At 45.2% G+C, this 23,039-nt stretch overlaps 1 protein-coding gene across 2 annotated transcripts in view; it reads left to right on the top strand.

Annotated features, from left to right (window-relative positions):
- Positions 1 to 23,039, top strand: part of CHN2 (chimerin 2) — a 290,529-nt gene that overhangs the window by 238,705 nt on the left and 28,785 nt on the right. For both annotated transcript variants that reach the window (XM_032305767.1, XM_032305769.1), the window contains exon 7: positions 18,517 to 18,594. In XM_032305767.1, the coding sequence (XP_032161658.1) occupies positions 18,517 to 18,594 (78 nt within the window). The remainder of the gene's footprint in view (positions 1 to 18,516; positions 18,595 to 23,039) is intronic.

The raw sequence follows: 23,039 nt of genomic DNA, 5'->3' as shown, positions 1-23,039 counted from the left end.
CTATTATGTGCCACGCCCTGTGCTGGGAACTTCTTAGGCTTCGCATTAAACCCAGCAGGGAGATTTGAGGCAAGTACCCATTTGAAAGACAAAAAGCTGTCTTGTGTAATAAGGGTAAGCGTCTGATCTTTATGATCTGTGGCTTCCTGCTTCCAGAACGCTCCTCAGATAGAGTGATTTAAAGAGATCTCTATGCTCACTGCAAACACAGGAAAGGATGGTTTTACAAGGCCAGAAATGGGGGAGAGAGGGGAAGAAGTGAAGAAAGAGTCCGGGGGGTTCATCTCATCCACATTAAACTAAAACATGTTTACCAACTTCCAAGTGACTAATTTTTTTTTTATGAAAAGTATAAAAATCCCGTAAGGGTTGAAGATAAGGGCACACAAGCCAGACCAATCTTGGTCTCAGAAGCCAGGTCTGTTCATTATTTGCTGTGGGGCTGAGCAAATGATTTATCCTCTGAGCCTCAGTTTCCCCATGGATCTACCTCATGGGTAGTGAAGTACGAGTGTGTCAAGTAGAGAGCACGGTGTTTCTGGGAGTGTAATCTTTGATTACCAGTATCCTTCTCGACATCATCACAGCTTCAGGGAAGAAAATGTTGAAAATGCTCTTCAGCTTCTCAGTCTTATGAACAGATGAATATGTGCCCATTCCTTCCTTCCTTCCTTCCTTCCTTCCTTCCTTCCTTCCTTCCTTCCTTCCTAGATCTATGTATTTATTAGAGAGAGAGAGAGAAAGTGTGCAAGCATGGTGGGGTGGCACAGAGGGAGAGGGAGAGAGAGAATCCTCAAGTAGACTCCCTGCTGACTGTGGAGCCAGATGAAGGGCTCAATCCCAGAACCCTGACGTCACAACCCAAACCAAAATCATGAGTCAGATACTCAACTGACTGAGCCACCCAGGGACCCTCACCTATGTGCCTTTTCCTATCAATCTTATGTGCTTACTCTCCTACACCTTCGAAGTGTTTGCTAATTAATAGCAGTGATTCTCTTCATTATGACCTTTCTTGCCCATATGAGGAGAAATGATCCAGTTCAGTCTTTGGCCCAGCACTGCCGCATGGAGGGTTTGTACCCCAGTTGTGTGCCTCCTGGAGGAGCACCGGAAATGTTGATTTGGACCAGAATCTCTCAAAAATGTCAAGATACTCTTGTTATTTTCCTTTTCATATTTTTAAGCCTAAGGGAAGCTCTAAGCCTAAGGGAGTGATGTTCCATAGCGCCAAATGTCACAGTGTGATTTTCTTAAGGTCAGTAGTGATGTATTTTAAATCATCTTGGCCTCAGGACTTCTTGTTAGAGCATCAGTAATTCTTATATTCCAAAACCTTTCCAGATGTAGCTACTTTGGACAGGGTCGTTCCCTGACCATGGAAGCCAGCAAATGGCTGCTAATGACAGGGAGACGAAGCAGAAGGAACTGTGGATTGGGACTCCAGAAGCTTCGTTTTGTGGTCCTATTTTGCTACCAACTTGCTTGGGAACCTAGGACAGACTCCTCCACTTCTCTGGGCCTCGGTTTCCTCATCTGTAAGATGAGAGGGTTTCTCTAATAGCTGCTTAGCAGAAACAAGAACCGATTTCATCTCACTGCATTGTTTTATCTTATGAAAATGATTTACTCTACCTTGTGCTATAGAATAAATTTTTGTCATTCCATTCTGTTCTCATATAGAGTAACTAAAACCATACGACTCCGCTCTATTCTTGGCCAAAATAATACACTGCAGGGGAAACTCTATGTTCTAAGCAGCCTATCAACTATGTCTCTCCCAAGAACCTGCTCTCAGTTTACTTATTCATCCATTTATTCATTCAGAAGTATTTATTGAACGCTATACAGACAGATGGTGTGCTAAAGGAGTACAGCGATGAGCAAGACAGACATGTAGGACTTGGGATCAAACAGTGCCAAAAGAAAACCAGTTACAGGAAGAATGGTCTGAGCTCAGACACAAAGAAGAGCTTTCTGAAGAAAGTGATGCATGGCCCAGGGGAGGTTGAAGGGATGAACAGGACTTAGCAAGGTGAGTGAGGAAGGAGGAGATGTCAGGCGGGATGGAGGATATTATGAGCAGGTCCAGGTTTACAGCAGTGGCCCCAGCCTCCTGGGGCTTTATGCGTATGCTTATACAAGCCAGAATTTGAAGTTCTAGACTTAGCAGAAGAATTTCTTTATTTTCCGGCAATAAGGGTTTGTATTCTTAGGACAATGCCAACCATGGAGATTAGTCAAGACTAAGAAGTAGGCCTAGAAGGAGAGGAACTTCCAGGTGTGAGTACAGCCGTGATGAAAAGCATCACCCTGCTCATGTACAAGTTCCTGGGCTGTAAACACTTCTCTTAGTTGTTGAACTACCTTAAGTGAGAACAAGGACTAAATCTGATTTTGACTTTGGGTGCCCAGAACCTAACACTTCGGAGTATTCACTTCATGTTGGTTGATTATTTGATGGACTTGTTGGTTAATTGGTTTGTTTAGTTGGGCGGATGGATGGATGGATGGAAGGAAGGATGGATCAAAGGATGAATCTGGCTAGGTAGGTATATGGGTAGGTGGGTGGATGGGTGGTTGGATGGGAGAGAGAGGAGGTGAAGTGTCTAAAGTGGTGTCTGATACATACTTAGAATACATTGTAATTATATATTTCTATTATCCTACAATATAGAAATAATTTATTTTCCATATTCACTAAAACATCCGTGTGTCTATAAATTCCCACTCATCTAACCTATTTTAATACTGTCCTTGAAACAGTGTTTTTCTCAGGATAGAAAAAAAAATACCAATTGTTTCACATTTATTTGTACAGAGCAACTGGAATACAAACTCATTATGCATAAAACTTAGCACCATATGTAACACTGCCTGCAACCAGGCAAGCAAGCCCAAAGCTGTGACACCCTCCAAGCTTGTGCCCACTCTATATGTACTCCTTCCTCATAGGGTCCTGGTAGTTGGTCTGGGGGGGCTTTTGCCAGAGGTAACCGTTTTTAGAAGGATACAGGAAAACAGGCAGGAGGGCAGTTTCCTATGGATTCATATTGATAAGGACATGTCATTTGGGGCTAAAAGACTGTCCTTATCCATCTGGGGGGTTCACAAAGAGGATGGGTGGATTTCTGGACCTTGTGTCATGGCCCAGAGATCTTGGGACTTCAGACTAACTGGCAGGGAGCTGAGAGGCCAAGATGTGGAATGTCGGGATTCTGAGGACACCCTGGGCTCTGTCCATTGAGACATCACGGCGACTCTTAGGGGCCCATGAGAACCAGCATGTTGGGTCCAGGTTCTTCTGGGACACAGACCCGAGAATGAGTGCCCAGCAGTGGTGGCACTTGCTTCCTGCACTGCCTGCCTGGAACTGACGTCCTGGAAGTGCACTTTAGCTCATTAGCCATCAGTTCTGGCCAGTCAACCTATGCTCCTGTTTCCTCAGCCACTGCCCTGAATGACTCATCATGTGGATGAGAAAGGACATGTGATGACCATCTGTACTCCTACTGTGTCACCCAGGGCCGGTGGGCAAAACCATTACCGGTCTTCTGTTGTGTTTATCATTCAAGACTTCCGCAGGGTCACTAACTGAGTTTATTTAAAGAGTAGCTGTTATTGGGGCGCCTGGGTGGCTCAGTGGGTTAAAGCCTCTGCCTTCAGCTCAGGTCATGATCCCAGGGTCCTGGGATTGAGCCCTGCATTGGGCTCTCTACTCGGCGGGGAACCTTGCTTTCCTCTGTCTCTCTCTCTGCCTTCCTCTCTGCCTGCTTGTGGTCTCTGTCTGTCAAATGAATAAATAGAATCTTTAAAGAAAAAAAAAAGAGTAGCTGTTATTAACAGTAAGCATAGCTAATCCAAAATTATTAATAATAATCACAGTTGTTGATAATGATCATAATCATCATCAAGGAAATCAACATTTCCCGAGCCTTTGTTGTGTTCGGGGCACTACAAACTCTGTACACTGTTTGAATCTCAGAAAAGTCCGGAGATTCCATTTCTCAGACACTAGTCCTACTAGAGACTCATCGGCCTTATGTGGCTACACCTGTGTTTGGAAAAATGCTGATCCTTCTAAACCATAACGTGAATAGTAAAGCTCTAAGAAAGGGATCCATGTCAAAGTTTTCCAAGCTTTAAACATAGAGCATCTGGAGGTACCATATGATAAGGAATGCCAGTCTGAACCCCAAGTGGATGGAGAGAAGGGGCTCAGCACAACTTAAGCTTCAGTCCTACGAGTAGTCAAAGAACGACCGGGAAGTAGGCGTAAGTCTAAACCCTCACAGCAGGACTTGGCATGACTGTCTTTGAAAATGGTCACTCATAACATACCGAGGGAGGCGTGATGACTCCTGAGAGTCGCTGAGGGGGTGTTTTTAGAACGGTGCCCTCTGCTCCACAGCTCTCAAAAAAGTCTATTATGTCACGGGAGCAAGGAGCTCCATCTGCTGCCAACACCCTGTCATAGGTACAAAGTGAGGAAGTCAAGAGGGAAAATGGTGAGCCCGTACATATGCTCACAGGCTGCCCGGCTGCTGGTCACCTCATTCCCCAGGAGTCCAGAAGCCACCTTCCTGGGTGCAACGCCAGAGCCCAGGACCAAACTTCCAGTCATATTCCTATCCCAGGACCAATACAAGCTCTAATTTCTTCTTCCATGCTGTTTGCTTTCTATACGTTCACCTCCTAAAATATACCCTTCGCACCATTTTCCCTCAGATATCAAAATATTTCGAGATACAAGCCTGTTTTCGCAGCATTTACCCATCTTCAACACCACCCCGTACTCCCTCCACCATATGCCACCGAAGAACTGCCCTTTGTGATCAAAATACTTTCAGTTTATGCTTAGCTCTCTGGTGATTTGGTCAAATTAACATGACCATGTGTGTTTTTCACTGTGGTGGGTCAGAAAATGATTTTTTTGCCGTACACATAAAGGTAGTTTTAGTTATACTCAGATGTCAACACCTTTCTAAGATTAGGCCTTACTTTGAGAGCATCACCTGCATAATCATTAAAGTTAATTTATTCATTAAATTATATATGCATGCATACATATAAAATGACGCCAGACATAGATCTGAGCAATTTACAGCTTACAACTTAAATTGCGCATTTAATCATCTCTGAGGTACCTACTATTATTATCTACATTTTATGTTTAAGGAAATGAGGCACAAAAAGTTTAGTGACTTGGCATAAGGTCACCTGGCTGAGAAGGTTTGGAACAGGAATTTGAGCCCAGAGTTCAAATAAAAAGGAATTCTTAGCAAACAAAAACATTTCACTGTTTTTAGAGTTTATTTGCCATTTCTATCATCATGGGGCTTAATAAGAACACAGCAACACAGTATTTTCAACTTAAATAGCACATTACCAATGACAGTGTTAGCTTCTTAACATTCTACAGGAGATGGAGGAAAACCTTTAGTTATTGATAAAAATTTTTTTAAAGATTTTATTTATTTATTTGACAGAGAGAGATCACAAGTAGGCAGAGAGGCAGACAGAGAGAGAAGGGGTGAATCAGGCTCCCCACTGAGCAGAGAGCCCAACATGGGACTCGATCCCAGGACCCTAAGACCATGACCCGAGCCGAAGACAGAGGCTCAACCCACTGATCCACCAACACACCCCATAGTTATTGATAAAAATGTTTTAAATGGAGCTTATAAGACTGAAGTAAAAAAAAAAAAGTTAGACTAGTAAAATTTTCAGATATCTCAGAAAGAATTTCCTCTATCTCAAATCATGATTGATCTGATTTGTGGGGGGTTTATATTACAAAATCTAGATTCTTGTAGCTCTATTATACATGTTAGGATGTAATTTTCTGGGTTTAAATGAATTTATTTAGAGAAAATCTGTGTGATACAACCATATTGAGTCTTTATTCCTTTTGTTCCTGGCTGTTAACCAACAATAATATCTGTGAAAGAAAAAGTACTTTTATTTTAAAACTTTATTGCTCTTGGCTCAAGGTCAAAAATCTCTTCAGAGATTTAACCTAAATTGTGTGTTTTTATGGAATAATGTTCTTGAGTATTTGGGGAAGATTTTAATTCATATCAATAAAGGCCATTAAATGGCATGTTTTAGGCTCCACAGTGAGTGAATCCTTCCTTAATACCTGTTAGATGAAGAGTTTTCATTTCCAATAATGTTACTTAAACACTTATTATGCACATCTGAGAGTTTCTTTAAATATAGCTATGAGGTCCACAGACGACTCTCAAACTTTATATTCATCCAGTTTCTAATCATGTTTGAAACTTACCTCATTTTTTCACTAAGGTAAAGACCTCCTTGTACGAAATGAAACTGATGAAACTGGAAAAAGAAAATGTTTCTCTGTAGCAAAAGTTTGCTTTTTTCTCTCATTCCAATCTTAAAGCTAATACAGTTAAAGGAATTTTGAAAGATAAAGAAAATATAGACACTGGTCTATTTCCTTGCACCGATTTCCATATATATATTTGTATTTTTAAATATATTTGAAAACAGTACAATTATAATTTGGTATCCTCCCTTTTCTACATAGCACATTATAGACATGTTACTGTATATTCTTCATACACATCCTTCTAGATTGTTGCTTGAGTGTGATACTTATTTAGCTATTTCCTAAAGTTAGGCTATACACAATACATTCCATTTTTAATATTAGAAATAATGCTATGAATGCCATTCTGTATTTAGGATCATTTCCTTAGACTAGATTCTTAGAAATTGAGTTATAGAACCTTAAAGATATTAATATTTTGAAACTCTTGATGCACATAGGCTTTCTAAGATGATTTTAAAAATGTATATTGTCTGGTAATTTCCTGCCTATGTTTGATATGCTTTTCAGTGTGGGGGGTTTAGCTCGTACATCCCAGGAGAGCGTGCATATTGACATCTGGTGTTACACAGTGGAAAGAGATTGAACCTGCCGTCCACAGACCTGGATTTTGTCCTGGTTCCACAGCTAACTGGCTGCGTGAACCTGGGCAGCGAACTTGCCATTCTGCTGTTTGTAAAATGGGAAGACTGGACGAGACCAGACACGTTCACTTATTTAGAAACCACAGTTGAGTGCTCTTGATCGTTCTTTTTTCCAAGGAAATTAGAAAATATGGATGCAGAAAATCCTTTCTCGGGACATTACATCCTCCTGGGGGACAAGTAATGTGGAGAGAGAATCACGTGAAATTTAGGAATAGGAATAGGAATTACGGAGCCGCTGACCCTTGGTTCACATCTGACTTATTGTTGTACAAGCTTGAATAGTGAGAGCCTAAGCTCTTAGCTTCGGTTTCCTCATTAATGAAATGGGGATAATAGCCACGTCATGAGACACACCAAATGAGGCAGCGGTGAATGTGCCTGGCGCAGTCTGTGCTCCACAGTTGTTAGGACTCGTTTTTTCTATTTTGTTGCTGATCTCATTCTAATATATTTTGTGAGTTTTAAGTGGTGGGGAGCATACTGCAGGCTTCACATACAATGCTTTTCAGCTCATACCGCAGATCCACTCAGGGTCCTGCAGCGGCTGCTGACCTCACTCAGTGTGAAAGCAGGAGTCCTTCCTCTCTCCTGCAAGGCTCTGCGTGTCTCGCCTCACCTCCGAGTACACGCTACTCTAGCCACCCTTCATCTTTGGTATTTCCTGAACATGCCAACCTCACTCCTGTCTCAGGGCCTTTGCACTGGCCATACCCTCTGCCTGGAAGGTGCTTCCTTCAAATATCAGCCTGGCTCACCCTGTCACCTCCTGCCAGTCTTCCAAATGTCACCTTTTCAGTGAGGCCTCTCCTGACCTTCCTGCTTTAAGTTGTACCCTCCATTTCTAGCCTATATTCTCACTTTATTGTTTCTTTATAGTACTTATCCCTTCCTAGAATAATCTGTAACGTACTCAATAGTTTTGTTTATGTCTGCTCTCCAAGAGAACGGAGATTTTTGTCAGTTGTTCACTACTCAATCCCGTTGATGTTAAACAGGGTCTGAAATATAATTAGCGTTTAATAAATTTTTGTGGAAAGAAGGAAGGAAGGAAGGGAAAAACTGAAAAACATTCCAAGTACAATTATACTGCATTAAAACAGCTGAGGTCGAAGTAGAGGAGCTCATTTCATGTGGAGGTTTCCCTCTGGAACACTGGTGCTTAAGCATCAGGCTGACAGGATGCCCTCCCAGAGCCCGTGGGGACTGGTAGAAGGGCATTCCATCTTGGAAGGAGCGACAGGATCATATACTTGGCATAAGGTTGGCCAACACACACATATGAGGACCAATTGTGGAAGATGAAGTTCCCAGTCACCCCTCATCCAGAAGACCAGAAATAAACTGAGATTCACATTTGGAGTCTGCTGGCGTCCGTGTTCCAGAAGCGCTGGGTTCATAAATAGCCCCAGGAGCTATATTGGGTTCCTTCAGCTGCACAGCTGTGAATGACGTCAGAGACGATTCTGTCTGGGTGATTGCTTGCGGGAAGGGCCCAGTAGGGCATTTGAGATATTTTTTGTGAAATTTTGTAAAGCCATTTAACTGGAGTCTCTGTCCATTGCAACATAGGAGAGTTTGCAAGCAGAAAACAGCCGGTCAGTTTGATTTTTTTTTTTTTCTTTCGACCAAGGTGCGCCTTTCTCCAATTGCTTACCAGAGAACATGGTGGAGAAGCAGCTTGAGGCTCTATTTGGCACGCTCTGCTCTGTGAATTGCCAGGCTGCGGTATGAGGAGAAAATGTAACTCGGCAATCCTAGAGCCTCTGGCGGCCCTTTCTGAGGCTTAGCTATGTGAGCGACAGCCGCAGGGAGAGGGTCAGAGGAGACAGTTTCCACTCTGCAGCTGGGCGCTGTAAGCCAGCAAAGGAGCATCTTCGACTTTTGTAATAAAACCCATCAGGCAATCATTTTGGGCACCTACTTCTTTGGCCCCAAGTGGGAAGAAGGTACCTGACAGCAAGGAAATACAAACAAAAAGAAATGGATGTGGCATATGAGAATAGACGGGAAATAGCCGCTGGGAACTTCGTAATAGCAGCTTCTCCCTTGAAATGTGTCTTGTTTCCCCAGGTCTTAGTTTTACAAAAGGTTACCTAAAATATCCTAAAGCAATTTTAAGGCATGTGATCCAACACATGCTCCATTCTCTCACAAATAACCCTGCCAGACCATCTTAACCTTGGCATTTAAGAAATCCAAGGGTCTTCAAGTTCTTGCCTAAGCAAACGGATGACTATACTAATAGAGAGCTCTACTTTTCCGTCTCTTAAAAACGGCACAAAAACAAAGCAGCGAGAGCTATGTTTTGGAACGTGTGAGATGCTTGACACAGCCTAGGGAGTCCCTCTCTAACACAGAAGAATTTCGGTGTCCGCATCCGAGCTGTCTGTGAGAGACAGCAGCCATCGGCCCAAACCGTTGCCTTCCGGCCCCATCACACAGCTGGAGAAGTGATGCCGGGAGAAGGGCGAGGACGACATTACACACTCGGTCGGCCCCAGAGGGATCCAATTATTTATTTGCTTCCAAACAAGGTGCCTGGGTCCCTTCTAGAGACCCCACACGCGCCCTGGGGTGAACGCTGGCTGCTGTAGATGAAAGGGAAGCGAGCTGGTCCTTCAGCCCTCTCGTGTCTCTCGCATTGAGAGTGGCCATCTGTCCCTGGAGAACAATTGAAGTGGCAGCTGGGCGTGTTGGGCCATCAGAAAGAAAGGTCCCATTCTCCTATGAGCCGAGCGTGGCAGTTTGGGGGGTCCTTGGCAGTTTCAGGAGTCAACCAGGGCAACTTTCCATCCCCAGTGCTTTGATGGACTCGGCCGAAGCCAGGCGTCTGCAGCTCCGAGCCGCACGTGGGCAGGAGAGAAGGCAGAGGCCCAAGCCGCTCCCTCTCGTTTCTGCAGCAGTCACCGGGAGGAGCGCCACACCCTTGTGTTGTCTCCCTCCTCTTTCAGGACTACAGACCCCAAGCAGAGAATATAGCCAGCACTATGGGGGCGGGTCTGAGAAGGAGCAAGGAAGATGTATCTGGCACCAGGAGTGTTCAGAGTACGTGGGATCAGTTAGGCTGGGTTGAGTGGCATCAGTACAAGCAAACCAACCCTTTGATGATCATTCAGGAATGTGGGCTTCTTTCACTTAAAACTCCTGTTTTTTTCACTTGTCTACAAGACTAGAGATCTAGGATCCCCCAGCAAAAATCATCATGCTTGCTTCATATCCACCCACCAGTCCCACATATGTATGTGTGTGTATATGTTTATATTTATATGTATACATATGCATATGTGTGCGTGTGTATATATTTTTCATTTCAAGCTGACTGAATGCCTGCAGCATTTTACTGATTGTCTTTGGGCAGGATTTAATGGAGCTGATTAGCTACGAGTCAAGCATCAGGGATTCCCATGGGAAGGAAATCAAGACACAAGATCAAGATTCTCTTCCCCTGGACATGCCTATTAGGACCTCAGTTTTCTTAAATGAAGTGAGAATAATGACACCCATACTATCTTCTTTATAGAGGAAAGATATATGGTACCCCACAAATATATGATGCTACTTTTAAAATATTATTCCGGGGTCAAACCTCCCTTAGGCCCTGACCCTGCAGGTTCTCCCTGTTTCCGGGGCCCCAGCCTGTGACAGGAGAGATCTGACAGCTTCATCAAAAAGAAACCCAAAGTGCATGGCCCCTGGATTCTATATCAGAGACCCATAAGAGTGAATTGACTAGATAAATAGGTAGTGATGATGACTAGCCTCTACAGTGGTCCTTTGACCTCAAGATACTTTATAGACATAGACATTCATTTATTCATTCTTTCAGTAAAATTTAGTAAAAGCCTGCTTTGTGCCAGGTACAAGGTATGACCCTGGGGTCCCTTTCGTGCTGAGAGCACACACAGTGCCTGATATCATAAAGCTAGCAGTCTAGAAGGGGTCATGTGGACAATCATTTTAAAAGCATACTAATAATTTGTGGTTATCAATTCTCAAGATGACAGAAAGAAAGGGATGGGAGGCAAGGCTAGCGAGGGCAGGAGCTGACACAGGTCCCTGGAGGCCATGGTATGGAGCTTTGCTTTTAGCTTAAGAATCCATGGAGGTTTTAAGTAGCACAGTGGGAGGTGGGGGTGGGGCGGCGTAGAACAGGGTCACATTTTGTGTTTGAAAAGTTTGTGGGAGGGGAGGCTGTTCAATAGCATTTAGCACTTGGCTACCTCCGTCTTCTCTAACACTTGCCCTCCATTGAAACACTTGAGATTAGTTCAGCTGCTTTCAATGCTAGGAGTGCATTAGAATCTGCTGGAGGATTTTTTTTTTTTTAAGTGTTGGGTCCATTCTCAGAAATCTGGATTTAATTGGTCATAGATGGAGCTCGAGTATGGTTTTTGTTTGTTCCCAGGTGATTCTAAACTTCATCAAGGCTGGGTGAGACCCACTGATACAGTGGAATACACAAAACGGGTCCTCAAAGTGTGGAACCAACATCAGCATCACCTGGAAACCTGTGAGAGGGGCAGATTCTTAGGAATGATCTCGCACTAAGTCAGAAGTACTAGGGCTGGGGCCCAGCAGTCTGTGTTTGCACAAGCCTTCTGGGGTTCCGAGACTGGCCCCAGTGTGAGAGGCATCAGCCGCAGAGGGGTCACAGGCAAGAGAACCCGGGGCTTGGATCCAATTCTAGATCTAGTTGTCGAACAGCCCCGTGCTGGGGTGGGAGTGGAGGGGGCGCAAATCATGAACTTCTCTGACTCTCAGTTCTCACCTGTAAAAACAGCAGGCAGGATGGGTTGGGCTCAAATGTTGTCTTTGATGTTAAGGATTTATTAGCTAGGCCCACTAAATCGAACAAAGTTTTTATGATGTACTTTTACAAAGTCCACATTTTTATATGATGGACATAGAATGTCATCATTGTAGGAAACTCAGAAAGTACAGAAAAGAATAAAGAAGAAAATAAATGTCTATTACAATTATTTAACCCATAGATGACTGTTGCTTATCTCCAACAGTTTGGTGTGTTGGTGAAGTTCTGGTAGGTTCTGATGTTTTCTGGGTCATCTGATTAACAAAAGTGGGAATCATACGATATATGGTTCAAGAGCCTGCTTCTTACGAACATTATTATATCAGGAGCATATCCCTTCACCATTAAAAGTTATTTTAATGGGGGCGCCGGGTGGCTTGGTGGGTTAAAGCCTCTGCCTTTGGCTCAGGTCATGATCCCAGGGTCCTGGATTGAGCCCCACATGGGGCTCTCTGCTCAGCAGGGAGCCTGCTTCCTCCTCTCTCTCTCTCTCTCTCTCCCTGCCTCTCTGCCTACTTGTGATCTCTGTCAAATAAATAAAATCTTTAAAAAAGTTATTTTAATCATTTTGTTATTTTATATAATATTCGATTACATGTTTACACCGTAATTTAACCTCTCCCCTCTTTTGGATGTGTAAGATATTCCTCATTTCTCAATATTATTGTTATGATGAATATATCTTAATCTATGTATATTTTCTATCTACTTCATCTGAAGACCTTTTTTTTTTTTTTTTTTTTTAAGAGAGAGAGAGAGAGAAGGCAGAGGAGGGGCAGAGGGAGAGAGAGAGAGAGAGAGAATCTCAAGCTGACTTCACATCCAGTGTGGAGCCTGACTCGGGGCTCCATCTCACAACCCTGAGACCATGACCTGAGCCAAAATCAAGTCAGACACTTAACTAAGCCATCCAGGCGCCCCATGTCTGAAAACCTTCTTAAGAGAATCCTAGAAATAGAATCTTTGGGTCAATGCACAGAAGACATTTGATACATTGCCAACTTTTTTCCCCAGAGAGGAGCTACCTCATCCAAACAGTGCAGTCTCTCTGAGAGCTCTCCTAAGGACAAGCCCACCAGCCTGGGCAGTAGTGATTTTCAGTTCCTACACTGCCACGAGGCAGCAGCTGCCTACAGATGCAGTATTTGCAGGCAGGGTATATAGCTCAGGCTGTCACCCCCTAAGGGGGCTCAGACTCAAAGGACAAAGAGGCGAGAGCGTGCCCCAGAAACCTAAGAGCTGGGGCTGGAATAGTCGGGAGAGATTTTTCAGGGGCAGATCATGACATTTTCAATGAACCTTCTTTAAAATGCAGAATGGAATTTACTTGAAGTCTGTGGAAGAATGTCAGGTTGATGATAAATCACCTTTTCTAGAAATCGGTACGAATAAGGCAGAATGTCATGGTCCTGACAGGTGAGGCTGTCTGAGCCAGGTGAAGAGGGGCCCTTGGCTGGATGAACTTCTGAGGTCCCTGATGGGCTTCTGATGCTAGGTGACTAAAGTCAGCACGGACTTTTTTTCTCCCACCGTCCTTCTCTCCGGGGCACTTTGCACGCACACCGGCATCCCAGCAGGCTTCAGTTTTCCCACATCTTTCTGCCCCCTGACCCTCACCCTCGCCCCCTTGTCCTCATCTGACAACCTTCCCCGGCCTTCGTGTCACTTGATTCTTTCTTGGATTCAGGGATCCTCATCACAGAAAGAAGAATAGTGAGAGGCCATAAAAAACAGAACCCAAACCCTTATTTATAAAAAGGATAAAGGAAGTGGTGAGTTAATTTCACTATTTATTTATAGCCCCACCTACTTCCAGAAGTATCTTAAGTGGTGCCTGCTCTGGAAGCGGTCTCAGGGTAAACAAAAGTCTCCTCTTTAAAAAAAAACAGATCAGGGAAACCAGGAGTTGCTAATGGCTAACAGCAGGGAAGAGAGTAATTTGGGCCTTTAAACACTGGATATTTTTAAATGTGGACACCATTTGAATGAAGCCATTTCCAGGGTGATTAGAAGCATAGATTTATTGTATCTCCAAAAGAACTGAAAATAGAATGTTCAAACAGAAACTTGTTAGCACTACTCACAATAGCCAAAAGGTGGAAACAGTACAAATGTACATCAGTGAAATGTATTATGTCCGTACAATGGGTGATTATTCAGCAATAAAAATCAGTGAAGTAGGGAGACATGCTATAGCATGGATGAACATAGAAAACAGTTTACTAAGTGAAAGAAGCCCGTCACAGAGGACCATATGTTGTATGATTCCATTTATATGAAATATTCAGACCCAGGAAATCCATGGAGATAGAGAGCAGAGTGGTGGCTGCCAGGGGCTAGAAGGAGAGGGGAATGGGGCAGGACTGCTTACTGAGTGCGGGGTCTCATTGTGGGGGAAGGGAATGTTCTGGATAGCAGTAATGATTCCGGAGCATTGTGAATGTACTTAATGCCGCTGAATGGCTGAATTATACACTTTAAAATGGTTCAAAGGGTAAATCTTTAAAAAAAGATTTTATTTATTTGACACAGAGAGAGATTACAAGCAGGCAGCGAGGCAGGCGGGGGTGGGGGGGGGGGGTAGCAGGCTCCCTGCTGAGCAGGGCTCAATCCCAGGACCCTGAAATCATGACCTGAGCCGAAGGCAGAGGCTCAACCTCCTGAGCCACCCAGGTGCCCTTCAAATGGTAAATTTTATGTTATGTGTATTTAATCACAATCAAAAATAAACTTATTCTTAGCAAAAAAAAAAAAAAAAAATCCAGCTCTAGTTAGTTGTACCTGTGTTCTAATCTCAGCTCTACCACTTACCAGCTATGTGACCTTGGGGAAGTCACTTAGACTCCCAGTTCCCACTTCCTCATGTGTAAAGTGAGGATAATTATAACAGTACACACCTTATAAATCATAAATGAGTCAGTGCATGTAAAGTACTTAGTACAATACTCGGCACAAAGGCAGCAGTGCTATAAAGACGTGTGTTATTAATTTAACCCAGGTATTCTCTGCTGTGGGCAGTCTTGCCCCAGAAGAGAAACTTGGCAATGTCTGGAAAGAGTCTGGATTACTACAGTTGGGGGTTCTGATGGCATCAGCTAGTAGAGGCAAGAAATGCCACCAAATGTCCTACCATGCACAGGACAGCCTCCCTGGGCAAATAATCTTCTGGTCCCAAATGTCAGTAGTTTCAAGGTGGAGAATCCCTGACTGAAGCAGAGCATGTAGGGAAATGTGTCTTCATGCTCCATGAATGTGTGTACAAAAATAAGTCAGACAGAAATTTGTGTTAGAAACGACTGTCGGCCAAAGTACGAAATGTCTACCGTGTATAGAGAACACTTATCAGTCACTGTGGGGGACATAAAAGAAACCAAGGCGTTGTTCTTGAGATGCCTGGGTAAAGAAGAGCTCTGTGTGGTGGAGTTCTTTAAGAGGGAAATTTGACCAAGAGACATTTGTAATCATTTTTCCTGTAGTAAGAGGGTGATCTGGGGTCACCCACACGGCTCACAATAGTGCTTGCTCAAACGCCAGCCCTTCTGGTTCCTTGTCAAGATACATCTTAAGTGACCAGTGTGTGGTTCCTTCACGTGTCTGAATGTGCCCTGTGTCTGGGTGAATTCTAAGGAACAAATGTTTGAAAAAGAAACCACTGTCACACATAGAAGTAAAAACTACTTGTTGTAAGTAAAGGCACAAACAAAAGAGAAAATACTAGATTTCCTTGTCTTCAACCAGCTATATACCAAAAGGAAAAGGAGACCCTTTTTGCCCACTTTCTCTTTAAATAGTTGTGTTACTAGATTCTAAAAACCATACATCCATATAATTAGCCTAGTTTAGTTCACAGAATCTACTTTACACAGAATGGTTCACCGTCAAAAAAAAGGTTCCTGTGGACTGGCTAGCAGTGAAGGTTTGGGAAGGGATCCTATTCCTTCTCTCTGTCTTTCTGCCTTTAGGCTAAGGATTACAAGCCTTTCAAAGATACATTATTGCTTCCACTCAACCCCTCTGAAAAGCAGATGTCCTTTGTGGTTGGGCCATGGGAAGGAAGAATCTGGCAGGACCCACCAGGAAGGCAGATCCCTGGAGGTTTAGGTTACCTAGAAGCTACCACATGGTGATGGGAGCTCATAGAATGGATAGGAGACCCCAACCCTAAGTCACCTTTGCACAGCTTCCTCCGCAATGCTCGCTTCCCAGAGGTTCAGCTTCTCCTGGTGACTTACGTTTATTCAGTGCCTACTGTGGCAAGGGATTTTATTAGATGCTCATGAAGGGGAAACTGACGTGAATTGAACATAGAGGCTGTCAGAGTGACTTCTCATTAGGGCAGGGACAGGCATAAATCTAACACAAGATAGAAAGGGACATTGGGGGAAACCCCTATGGGATTTTGGAGGAGAGAGTTGGCCTCTGGCAGGGAGTGTGGAGAAGACTTTTCGGAGAGAGTAGCATCTGAGTGTCTATATATCACGTGATCCTGGAATGTGCTAGAGGATGGAGCCGGCTACTGAGGTGAAGGGTGCATCGGAGAAGAGGGTTTGTAATATTTGTGAGGGGAGTGCTGGCAAAGAGATGAGCTGGGTTGACTGAGACAAGCTCATGAAGGGCCCGCAATTCCACGGCATGGTCAGGCCGTAGAGAGTCACTGGCCTTTTCTGAGCAGGTATAACCGGACTAAGAAGAACATCAGGCCTTTGTGTGTACAGCATGTGTGGAGATACCGTGTGGCAAGAGTGGGAAGGGGGGCGGACCTAACGGGTATTTCAGATAAAGAAGGGCACGATGGCACACTAGGGACCACCTTGGCTTACTTAGGCCAGGACTTGGTGTTGAGAAACACAGATATTTGGGGTTCGAGTCTTGGGCTGTGCCATTTAAGCCCATGGCCTGTCCTTGGGCAACTTGCTGTGCCTTTGCTTGGTGCCTCAATCTCTTCATCCAAAAAATGGGGGTGAAAGTCTTGTTTCTCATACACATGAGCTGAAAAGTAAATGAGTAGCTGCATTTAACACATTCTGAATGTCATCTGGTACAGGTGATTGTACTTAAGAGCTCAGTATAAAAGTTGGCTCTCAGGGGTGCCTGCGTGGCTCAGTCAGTTAATCATCTGACTCTTGGTTTCGGCTCAGGTCACGATCTCAAGGTCATGAGATCCAGCCCTGCATCCGGCTCCGTGGGGCGTGTGGTATCTGCTTAAGATACTCTCACCCTCTCCCTCTGACCCCTCCTGGCTCCCCTTCTCAAACAAAGGGGGGAAAATGGCTCCTCTCATCACTGATGGTAACAAGGGTCACCTGGAAGGATGCACTTCTGAACCAAGGTAGAATGAGGTAATCATCAGGAATCAAGAATTCCTGGAAAGCACCGACCTTGCATTCTTCTTCACAAGGCTGCTTGCAGGGGCTGGAATGGGGGGCCCTGTGTCTGCTGAGGCCAGGAAGGCATACGTGGACTGTGCGTCTGTGTAATGGTCCAGCTACCCACAGCCTCCTTGCTTCCCAGCTTCAAGAGCATGGATTTTACTGACCACCATGTGCTGCCTTAAACCTCATCCATGGATCAGGGCTAGTCCCGAAACTGTGACAAGACTTGGGACCAAAAACTTTGGTCTCAAAGGAGACCATCAAATAGATGAGGCTTTTAAGAACATCAGGGAAGCATCAGGCTTGGACGCTGACAGAATGAACGCTGAAGGTGTCATATTTAAAATAAAGGCAACTTTGATGTTTGGGTTTTAGTTGAGGAACATTGTCTTGTCAATGTGTGTGCAGGGATTTGAAAGTTGGAGGCGAGAAGGGAGACTAGGGAGTGTCTCAGAGCAAGACATCCTCCCCTTGTGTTGAAACTCTGGCTATAGAACTCAGAGCTAAAATGCCATGCTCTTTCCCTGTGCCCCACTCAGTGTTCAGACTGCTCTAATTTAATGCATGCATAAGAATAAAAATTAAGCTTCAAGAGCTAGGGCAGGGTTTTTTTTTTTTTTTAAGAGAGGCAGGCTTTATCCCCGTGAGATTAAACAATCATCAGGGTCTAAAGGTTTAATCTGCTTGAGTTCAGCCCAGGATGGGGTTCAGAGCCCCCAAAATAATTGGATGCAGCCCCAGGCTTTGAACATCAGAACTAGTTGGGGTGTGTGTGTGCGTGTGTGAAATGAGCAAGCAAGCAAGCACAAGAGGTCCTCCTGCGGCAGGAGGAATAAAGCTGCCTGCCCCTGCCCTCCCCCCGACCCCCCCTCCTCCGTCCTCAGCGGCGCCTGGATACAGCTTGGGGGGACTGCTGTGCCCATGAATGTGTGCTATTGTTTCAGGCACACGTTGGCCCCAAGAAATAGCACGAAACAGCCCCGTCCTTATTCAGAGGCAGAGCCCCCTCCATCACTCCAACCAGCCCTCCCAGGTCACATGCCGGAGGCCTCTGCAGACAGGACGCAGCTGCCTCAGATCTGCCTAACATTAGCCGCGGTTCACAAAACCTGTCGGCGCCGAGCCCTCACAGGGGAAACGAGGAAGATGTGGGCTCCCGGCACCATGTTCTCCGAGGAACGCTGGCTGGAAAACGAGAAAAAGTGTGCAGTGGTTCGGAAGCCAAAGCCAGGCAGGAAGCGCCAGGAGCTGCTGGCCGTGGCCTTGGGGGTGAAGGTGGGAGTCCGAGGCGGTTTCCTGTGGCCCCCTCTCAAACTCTTTGCCTGTTCACAGATCTCGTCCCTGGTCCGAAGGGCCGCCCTCACGCACAACGACAACCACTTCAACTACGAGAAGACCCACAACTTTAAGGTAAGCAAGCCACGGCGCTCTTTCTTCCGTTCTTCAAGGGCAGGTGGAGAGGGACGGTTGATGGTTGCCATCCCGTCTTTGACCGTGAAGTAGCAAGAAGGCAGATTGCTTGGCTTTGCACTAGCTAGGCGCATCACCCTCGGAACACGGTTGCCTTGTATCAAACCCGAGACCCCAGACAGCAGCTGGCTCCATGCTGACGCCTAGAAACCCCTGTCTGGTGTGGTCACTTAGCTCTGGAGCCCTGGGGCCATTTCCTCTTCGTATCGCCGTCCAGCGAACCAACCCAGAGCGTGCCCTGTCTGCGGCAGGGCGGGCGCTTCTGGCCGGTGGACGTCGAGCAGTACTTTTCCACTCAGAGGAGCCCTAAAGAATATTGCTGTTTCTGAGCAACAGAAAACAGTTGCCCATTTCACAGTCTGTGTTTCATCTTTGTTTTCGGGGATGCTAACCCCTTTGGTTTATGTGTGGACAGCTGTGAAAGCAAGTGATGGCAGGAGATACCATCCAGGAGCTTTTGTTTGTGCTCCGGGCGTGGGGAGAGGGGGGGGGGTCACCCCGGCAGCCTGGCCAAGCTCCCTCCCGGCTCAGCCTTGATCCTGCTCAGCAGACCAAACAGAAAGATTTGGAGAGCTGGTGGGAGTCTTAGCGGCTATTCCCATGTGTGTTTATAAGTTGGAAACATTGCTGTCCTCGTTTTGGACTAGCGCTTGTAAAAACGGCCTGCCGTCGGCAATCACGGCCCATTTCCTTTGACCTAGTGAGTGTTCCAGGAAGGGCTGGAGGAGGTTCTGATGCCAAATTGCCCGGGCAGGGATGTTGTTGAGTGGAGGAGAGATAAGATGGATTTCGAGGTTTTGCCCCAGCAAGTGGGCTGACCATTTGGAAGATGGAAAGTGTGGAGATGAAGGATCCAGGAAGAAAAGAGGCAGGGGCAGCAAATGGTGAATTGCTGCCTTTTTTTTTCTTTTTTTAAACTCGCTTCCTTTAGGACCTGTAGCCTAAGTAACTGTTGGAAGTAGAAAGCCCTTTGTCAGAGGTGACCTGGGAAACCTCTTTTATTCTGTTGTTTTCCAGTTCTTTTTAAGGACAAACATGGGTCTATTCAACATTCATTTGTGTCAGTTGGGTCTGTTTGCCCTGCTGCTCTTTTTAGAAAGCGAGTGGCCCAGGCATTTGCATCCTATAACTGAGCTGAGGAATGGAATTACCCAGCCCTCCGTATTTAGCATGAGGGTGAAGAATTGCATTATATAGATCTCTTCGCCGCCAAGGCTCTTGATCTTTCTCCCATTGCTGAAGAGTGACAGGTCTGACTGGCGGCACCGAAAGCCCTTTTTTTTTTTTTTTCTGTTTTCTCTATTTACCCTTACTAATTTTTTTTGCCTTAAAGTGTTTTTCTGACTTTGGGTAGAAACCCTGATTCTTTGCACCCTGTGGATGTGCCACCATAGATTGGGAGGAGGAGTCTTCTTGGACTTACAAATTCTTGTCCTTCCTCTTGAAAATTCCAACTCTTCCGGCTTTAAGACGCAATTGGAATTATGCCCTTACTGAGATATGCTTTCTTATGGGGGTAGCTTCTCCCTCTGTGTACTGTCTCTGAGCTCTTGGGCAAAACACACACGCATATTCAGTGGACTGATCCTTCCAGAACCGACTTTGGCGTTTTTAATCTCCGAGACAAATCAAAGACATTTGAAACCTAAAGATCTTTTGAAACTCATTTTCTTGAATAGTGCTGTTGCTAACACACGATCTGTTCTAATTATTTATCACTAGGCTCCATCAACAGCTTTTTCACTGTTTGCTTGAAAAGTCGCTATTTATTTGGTGTGATCTCTTCTAACACAGCTATCCACAGCTATTGAGACAAGAAAGGGCAGAGAGCAGACAAGTTGTTAGAGGAAAATACACAAGCCAGACAGAGCATTTCTCTTCCGTGTTTTAAATAGACCTCTTTGAGACATAGCAGACCCTTGAGTCTCTGTGTCCCTTGATTGTGGCTCTCAATGGTACTGCTCGTGTCACTGTCCTTAAGAGTGAGTGGCAGGGCCAGGAGGGGGCGGTTCCCTCTGTCCTTCCTCTTCCCTGCTACCGGCATTCAGACCTCTCCCCACCCCCAACTAATTTTAAGTGGGAGTTTTGCCTGGTCCTTAGAGGAATCTTCTAAAAGCTGGTCAGTGCTATAAATAGAGCAGTGGGTTTTCAGGAACACACCACTGAATTAACCAAACAAAGAAAACACTTACCGAAGGCCCCCTGCCATCTGCTTGGAATTAGTATAAAATTAAGACCTAAAACACAGATTTGCTCTTTATGCTGACATCTAATAGGCTTTATTCAGAAACTCTCTTGATTTGTAATTTGGGTTATTATTTAAGAGTACTATGTAGGGCATAAAGTAAGTGTTCATTAAAAAGGACAACTAATCACATTTACATGATTATCAGCACATAAGCCTCGGTAAGCCTGGTCTACACTCTTGCCTAGGGGCTCCTCTGAGAGATTCTAATCTGTCAGCAGGTCTAAATGCCTCACCCTACAACAGGATTTTCTGTGCTATTAAGGACTCCTTCTCCAGGTAAAAAGCAGTCTCCTGGCTCTACCCAGGAACTTCAAGAGGAATGAATAGAAACTCCCGCCCCTACACAGGTTGGGAACTTACGCTCCCTTCTTCCAGAAAGCTCTCCCCGGCATTGTGCCTGAGTGCCTACCTCCTGTCCTGCTTTCTAAACAAAGCCATGTTTAGGAAAAGGAAAAGACAAAAGTTAGCTCTGGGAACAGAACTTTTGGAAGCAAGTTGAAGTTACGCTTCATCTCCTGCAATAATTGTGTACTTTTCAACACTGTGTGCAGATGCAGCTGTTGCTCATTTAAATCCTAAATTCTCTGGGATTACTTCCACATACTGGGAATCAGGAGGTATTTGTTGAAAAAAATATGAAATTGACAGGATCCTCTCTGAAAGGAAAGCTCTCTGATACCCAGAAAATACACTCCTTAATTTAACTCCTTTTACATCTGCATCTCTGTTTATCCAGTTGACTGAAAGAGACACTTTCCTGTGGATAGAAGAGCTCTCTTTGAGCTCATCTACCCTAACAACACCTGTGGCTAAGCTTCAGCATCTGCAGGCTAATGAACTCCAGAGCCCCATCAACCTGGATAACTGTCCTTCCTTCCTTCCCCACTTTGCACAGTGATGACATTATGGTGGCCAACTCGGTCCTCCTGGCTACAGTTTGACCGTGGATGAAGAGCTTAGTTCTCGCAGCCTCAGTTTCCTTATCTGTAGGATGGGAGTGTTGTAAGGTTTAATGAATACACATAAATTGCTTATAGTCTGTGGCACCCAGTAAAGTTAACTTCGATTATTTTTTTGCTATTCATCTTTTTGTCTCTCTCATCTCTTGCACATTTGTGTTGAGCTTTCTTTGTCTCCGTATTTATTTTCTATCCTTACTTCCTCATGACCTTCCCTTTTTTTTTTTTTGCTATCATCTGTTTCTTCCTCACTCATTAACTGCATACGATAGAAAAATACAAGAGCTTTTGGGCAATGCCAATGACATGAGCGAAAACCTGGAGTCAGAAATGAGCCAGAAGTGAATGGGGTGCCAGGAAGAGACTGTCAGGGAAAGAGGTGCTCACTTCTTGTGTAGGGTGGGCCAGATGGAAGCAGACTGACGACCCTGGGCATTTTCGCCTACTCGGGGGCTCAACCCTCCCCGGGTACATGTGCATGTACATCACTCCTTCCTTCTACTGAATTCTCTCCCTCCACCCAGGCCTTGCAGGACCCTTCTCTCTCCTTATATGGAATATGGATGGAGAGTGGAGCTCCAGGAAGTTCTAAAAACTGAAGGGCAAACCACCCAACCCCCACTTTACCCCCATTCCCCATCACCTCTCCATCTCCCTGTCCCTTCCCCATCTGTCCCCATCCATCTCCTTCCGATTCCCCTCCCCTCTCTTCTCCAGCCTCCTACCAGCTTGACTTTTCTCTATAGCACTGACCATTGGCATGGTCCATATTTACTTTTGGGTGCTGGCTTTCCCTTTACTGGCTGGAAACATTCCCTCTGGGGCTGGGAGAAGGGATTTGTGTCTGTTGTCCTGCAGATAGCCCCATGTCCAGAACAGGGCCTGGCCCAGAGCAGGCTATCCATGATATTGGTTGAAAGCACATGCAGCAGACATGGCATAGCCCTCTCTACCTAAGAGGGTCTCCCCACCCCCACCCAACCCTACAGCCTGCCCTCAGCCGTGGCTCATTGCTGTGCTCAAGTCCTTCCAGCTCTGGGCCCTTGCCAGGGTCAGCAGACTGTGCCAGAGAGATGAATCGTATCAAGGTATGCCAGGCCAGTCGTCATTCCCCATCTGGCCAGCAGGTGTGGCTGGACAGGGCTACCCAGTGCCTCACACATGGGGCTAGCAGAAAA

The sequence above is a fragment of the Mustela erminea genome, chromosome 11 (assembly GCF_009829155.1).
Source record: "Mustela erminea isolate mMusErm1 chromosome 11, mMusErm1.Pri, whole genome shotgun sequence".
Classification (NCBI taxonomy): domain Eukaryota; kingdom Metazoa; phylum Chordata; class Mammalia; order Carnivora; family Mustelidae; genus Mustela; species Mustela erminea.
The sequence above is the reverse complement of the archived record's forward strand: the minus strand, read 5'-3'. Positions and strand labels throughout refer to the sequence as shown.